Raw genomic sequence first — 5580 nt, 5'->3', positions numbered from 1 at the left:
TGAAGCTAAAAGCAGGTTATTCGAGTTCTTTTGTGCCTTTCAAATAGTCTGGTTTTTTCCACGTCGGCAAATGCTGATTTTTATCACGCCGAGGCTAATAAGTGGCTTTGAAGTAGGTGAATTGGATTGATTTAATGGTATAGTGCTTTGAATATTTGTTTCTTAGTTTGTGTAATGTGTGCTGGTAGGACCTGGTGCTGCTGTTCTAGCTAAGTCTTTGAAACCCTGTCCAGTCGCCGAAAAGCTTTTATTTTGTCTCGTTGCGTCCTACCTTGGCTATTACTTTGTATTCACACATTTACTTCCGCTTCGAGCAGCAGAAAACTACAATGACTTCCAAATCAGGACTTCCGCTTGATCAGCTCCACAAAGGCGTCGCTGTCTCGCTACTGTGCTCGTTTCATAGAACCAGTCGGGCCAGTTAGTCGAACCGGGGAGGCCCCCCACACTGTCAGGTTTAATGGAACTATTTTAATCACCCTTAAGAACATTATCATGCAATTTGCAGTTGTTGACATGACGAGCATTTTGCATGCCATGCTGCGATGCTGATCAATAGTTATTTGGTATTACTTGAGCTAGAGTACAACATGGTGTTTTTTTCAATCCTTTTACCCCCCTGAAGACGACTATGACATTGTCACTTCATAAAGTGCATAAAAAGCAGATATAAGTGATTAATCACCTTGTTGTATTCTATGAAATGACAAAAGTAGTAAAAATGAATGATTAAATTGGTGTTTTTGGCAGCTAAAAAAAATGTCTTTTAAAGTGACTCAACTGCCCCATGCTGTATATACTCGTTTGCATTATTGAGTGATACTTGTAACCAAATTTATGCCCACATAGCTAATTTCATTTTGGTGCAGGCAAGTAATGGGATGTATCCATATTTATACTGACCTATGCACATGCATTTGGAAACCTGTTCTTCAAATAAAGTAAAATGTCTCCTTATAAAGGATAATAATAAATGGGCCGTCTTGATGCGTTTCTTTACCAATTCCATCACAATCCAAAGTGTTAAATAGCTGAAACTTTAACTGCTCAAATAAGTAGGGAGTTCAAAAATCTGCAAAAGTGATAAGATATTAATCTGCTTATTTTCTTATTGCTAAGGTTGGTGAAATGATTATCCGGTACTGGATTGTAGATTGCATATCTGCGTGACTGTCACTCATTGTACTGCTCATACACTACTTGCTTTATGTGGCCCGCCTGCCTCACTCACTCTCTCACACACACACTTAACTTTTTGCCTCTTACACTTCAGCAAAGCTAAAAAGTGAGCATGCTGATTTTTGTCACCTTGGAGTTAACTGATACAATTCAACTGACTTAATGTACATGAACCTTAACCCCTTTTTTTCTTCTTCTCTCAAAGCTGACCTTAGGCTCCAACAATGGAACTATATGAAATAAAGTCTTCAGCTTCGCTCATGTATGATGGCTTCATCCAGAATGCAGGTCGGTTCCTCCTCCACCCCGTTTACCTGTTCTGGTTAAGAAACTTTGCTCTTTTATCCATTTTAATCACCTGTTGCAGACTCTCGTACGGAGGACTGGCTGTTCATGTCGTCTCCGGTCATGCAGAGCGTCATCATCATGGCATACATCTTCTTCGTCATGTCGCTGGGGCCTCGCATAATGGAGAATCGCAAAGCCTTTGACCTTAAGGGGGTTCTGGTGGTGTACAACTTCAGCGTGGTGGCGCTGTCGCTCTACATGTGCTATGAGGTGGGTCAACGGGAACTGTCACCGCAAGACGTGTTGCAATGTCAAACCTGCGTCAAATAATTGATTTGCTTGCTTGAGTGTGCGATGTAGTCTAAAACATGTCGAGCTTTTTGCTTGTCACTTACCTGGAGTGTGTCTTTTCTAGTTTGTCATGTCGGGATGGGGAACGGGATACTCCTTCCATTGTGACCTCGTCGACTACTCTGAGTCGCCGCAAGCTATGAGGGTAAATATTTCTAACTGAACCTACACACCAGATTTTGTGGTTTACGAATGGTGCCCAGTGATGCAAGGAGGCATGCTGGGTGATGTCATTGTTGCTGGTTTTTCATTCCGTTTTCATTTTTAAAAGGGTTTTGATGAGAATTGACTATAATTCTGACTTCACTACTGTATTAGAATTTTTAGGCAAGGCCGAACAGCCAGTAACCCAGTACTGTTTCCGAACTCGCTGCTTTAGGAACAGTACTGTTTTAATGAGCAATAAAATAATTGTAAAATTCTCCCTTTCAAATAAAAATGATGAGATTGTTCGGTCATATCTTAGCTGGACAGGGAATATTTCGGTGTCAAGACAAACCCTGTATGATTAAATAAAACTACTCGACTATTTTTTTAAAAAAAGATGTCTGGAAAAACATGTTACGGTAAGGGAGGCGCAACAGTGTCGCCTAGTGGCAATTTTATGTTCATGTTTCTGTGGTGTTGGCATGACACAAAAACGGATGACTTCAGTGTTCATCCTTTGGGGGGTTTTGATTGTTACATTTCACTAAAATGTTTCCAATTTGAAAATTAAAAAAGGTGATTCCCTCTGCCTAGGAGTCAACATTAAGGGTTACTTGACTTTGCAAAGGCAGACCAAAATTGAGGTTTGCTTTACTTTGCAAAAGCAGAAAGTATACCTATTGCATTGTGCAAGTGTGTTGAAAAATTGCAACATGGCTTGAGATTGTGTGACTGAATGCGTCTTTCTCCAATAGATGGCAGCAACGTGCTGGCTGTACTACTTCTCAAAGTTCATTGAGATGTTGGACACGGTAAGCAGGAGTTCTGATGTTGTCTGTGACCTCGGGGGGGAAAAATGCAAAGCAAGTACTGTACTTCAAATTGCTTTTTTTTGTGCTTAGATTTTCTTTGTGCTGAGGAAGAAAAACAGCCAGGTGACATTTCTTCATGTGTACCATCATTCCATCATGCCGTTTACCTGGTGGTTTGGCGTTCGCTTTGCCGCAGGTACCGCAATCTCCCAACTTGAAACCTTATTTTCCCCATTTCTGCAGTTTTTCACAATCTGCTTCACCCCCAAGGTGGTATGGGGACTTTCCATGCCCTGCTCAATTGCGTTGTCCATGTCATCATGTACTCTTACTACGGTCTGACCGCCCTGGGCCCTAAATACCAGAAGTACCTGTGGTGGAAGAAATACCTGACCACCATTCAGCTGGTACGTTATATTTTGCTGCATGTCAGAGCTGTAAAGAGAACCTCCTTCTTGTACGCGTTGATCCAATAGGTGAGGAGAGCAATGTCGTGTCATGTGTGAAACGGGCTAAAGTCTTTCTCTTGCGCAGATCCAGTTTGTCATGGTGACCACGCACATCTCTCAGTACTTCTTCATGCGCGACTGCCCCTACCAGTTTCCCATCTTCATCTACATCATTGGTCTGTATGGCCTCATCTTCCTCTTCCTCTTCCTCAACTTCTGGTACCATGCCTACACCAAAGGAAAGCGTCTGCCCAAAGTGCTGCAGGCCCAGACGTGGGCCCACCATACAAACGGCGTCATGAACGGCAACGCCAACCATGACAAAGACAAATAACCGGCAAGCCTGGCACGGAGCTATTTTGTGGCGGACTGCGCTTTGTTCAGATCTAGTGTTTTTCTACTGGCAAAAAAAAGACGATCTTTAAATTATGACCAAAGTTATATTTAACCCAGTGAAGGGATTATTTTGTTGTTGTGTATTTTAATGTTGTACCTTGACTGTAAAGTTAAGTGTCACAGGGGAGAGAAAGCAACCATACTATGTAGGGCTTTGCCTATGTAATGACTGAGACTCCATGACCCTGCCCTATGCAGTGCCCCTCCTAAAAATGCCTTAAGTGATGGGTGGGACTTGAGTTTTTGTCGCCCCCCCCCACCCCCCTTTCTCAGTGGTTCACTATAAAAGCTTAATGTCACGTTGCTTTAATAGCAGCTCCAAGGCTATATTAATGGTCACATGCATGCAGAACAGGGTGTTTATTTTCAATTTCATTTCACACCTCTCCACTTGGAGTCACAATTCCTGATGATAACGGTCCAGAAAAATGTTCTCATGAAGCGTGACCCATTTATTCCTGGGGAAAAAAGCTGGGAGGCGTTGTCCTGGACCACCAGGTCATTCCTATTGGGTGGGGGGGAAAATGTGCACAGTAGCAGTGTCTTTGGATCGGTGACTGGAGTGTGTCGTGATGATCTTAAAGCGCCAAAGTGAATAGAATTGCGCTCCGGTGGTGGAGGGGAGGATACGAATACAAGCTGGCTAGTGGTGTGGAATAGAGAAGAGGTTGACAGATCGAATGATGCAGTTCCTGTTAAGGTCTAATAGCCTGCTCTCAATGTAATTGTTACCCATTTATGAATAATGTGCTTTTTGAAAAGTGTTTTCTATTGTTTTATATGTATAATAAATGTTGACTATATACTTAACGAGTTGTTTGTAGAAACTTGATTTTGAATTTCACGACAATTAGCTTGGATAATGGGGCAGCTGGGCTTTTATTGGCCATTTTGGTTGGACATGACGGCGGCTACCATCTAGCAGGCCCATGCATTGTTTTGTTTAGGTGCTTGTTAAATAAAATTAGATGGACGAAGTCAATGGTAAAAAAAAAAAAAGATGAATTACTACAAAGTGGTAACGTTAACTGCCAAACTTTTGGGAGTTTATTTTACAATAGTGCTTGCTGTAGTAAATTTACCCCCAAGCACAGAGCAGGAAGTTGGGTGATATTGGGTTGATTATTGTCAGAATTTTGTGGGAACACAAAACAGGTTTGCTTAAATTTGGTATAAACGTGCCATGATTTTCAACGTTGCAGATTAAATGGATCCCAACAGACTTCAGGTGAGAGGCCTGCTTCTCCTCAATGGTCATTCACATCTTTAGCCACTGCAATTGAGGAACCAAACAGGCGTGTCTTGGGCATGCGGGAAGAAGCCGGAGTTCCCTGTAGAAAATGCCAGCCACTGTTGTATGGTACATGCAAACCTCACACAGGATGGTCCATTACAGGAAATTTGCAACATAATGCAGACATAGCGTATCTTATGCCTTTCCGGTATAAGAATTAAGTTCATTGCTTTGTTCAAAATGAATGACTTTGTAAAATTTAAGCGTAGATACAGACTGGCAATAGGATCACAAGGCTATTGAGAGGGAAGGATTTTTTTTTTTTTAAATAAACCGTTCGAAAGGGTCTGTTATTTCTCAAGGGCCGGTCACGAGCGCCGTGCTCAGGGGGGGGGGGGGGTTCCGCCCCCCCCCCCACATGGTTTCTTTTGATGCTTCATTTTGTTTGAGGTGTGACATCACATGAACACCAATGACGAGCATCTTTTCTTACAACGGGCTCTCACCTTACTCTTGCCTCCTCCAATTAGTTCCTTTCATTTGCCTCTTGTCCAGTTGTATCTTATGTATCTTATTTGTTTGATCTTATGACGCAGTGATTCTCGAAAAGGGGTAAATCTTAAGTACAGTTCAGTTGTATTCCATTTTGTAAAATACATTCATCCATCCATTTTCTGATTTGCTTGTCCTCACGAGGGGCGTGGACGTGCTGGAGTCTAACCCA

General features: G+C 42.2%; 1 protein-coding gene across 1 annotated transcript; it reads left to right on the top strand.

Annotated features, from left to right (window-relative positions):
- Positions 1–1066: 1066 nt before the first annotated feature.
- On the top strand, positions 1067–4430 carry elovl7a (ELOVL fatty acid elongase 7a). The gene is made up of 7 exons (XM_052068476.1): positions 1067–1467; positions 1547–1737; positions 1883–1963; positions 2721–2777; positions 2868–2973; positions 3048–3184; positions 3312–4430. The coding sequence occupies exons 1-7, from the start codon at positions 1404–1406 to the stop codon at positions 3558–3560; spliced, it is 885 nt and encodes a 294-aa protein (XP_051924436.1). The 5' UTR covers positions 1067–1403; the 3' UTR covers positions 3561–4430.
- Positions 4431–5580: the final 1150 nt, after the last annotated feature.

Source organism: Hippocampus zosterae, chromosome 6, assembly GCF_025434085.1.
Source record: "Hippocampus zosterae strain Florida chromosome 6, ASM2543408v3, whole genome shotgun sequence".
NCBI lineage: Eukaryota > Metazoa > Chordata > Actinopteri > Syngnathiformes > Syngnathidae > Hippocampus > Hippocampus zosterae.
Note: the sequence above shows the minus strand (reverse complement) of the source record. Positions and strands in the feature narration are given on the sequence as shown.

What these genes read in the sequence shown, in the direction of transcription:
- elovl7a (XM_052068476.1), top strand. Translation starts at nt 1,404, where the DNA reads ATGGAACTATATGAAATAAAGTCTTCAGCTTCGCTCATGTATGATGGC. An exon ending in TGGCTTCATCCAGAATGCAG is followed by an intron (nt 1,468 to 1,546) that starts GTCGGTTCCTCC and finishes CACCTGTTGCAG; the next exon opens with ACTCTCGTACGGAGGACTGG. An exon ending in TGGCGTTCGCTTTGCCGCAG is followed by an intron (nt 2,974 to 3,047) that starts GTACCGCAATCT and finishes TTCACCCCCAAG; the next exon opens with GTGGTATGGGGACTTTCCAT.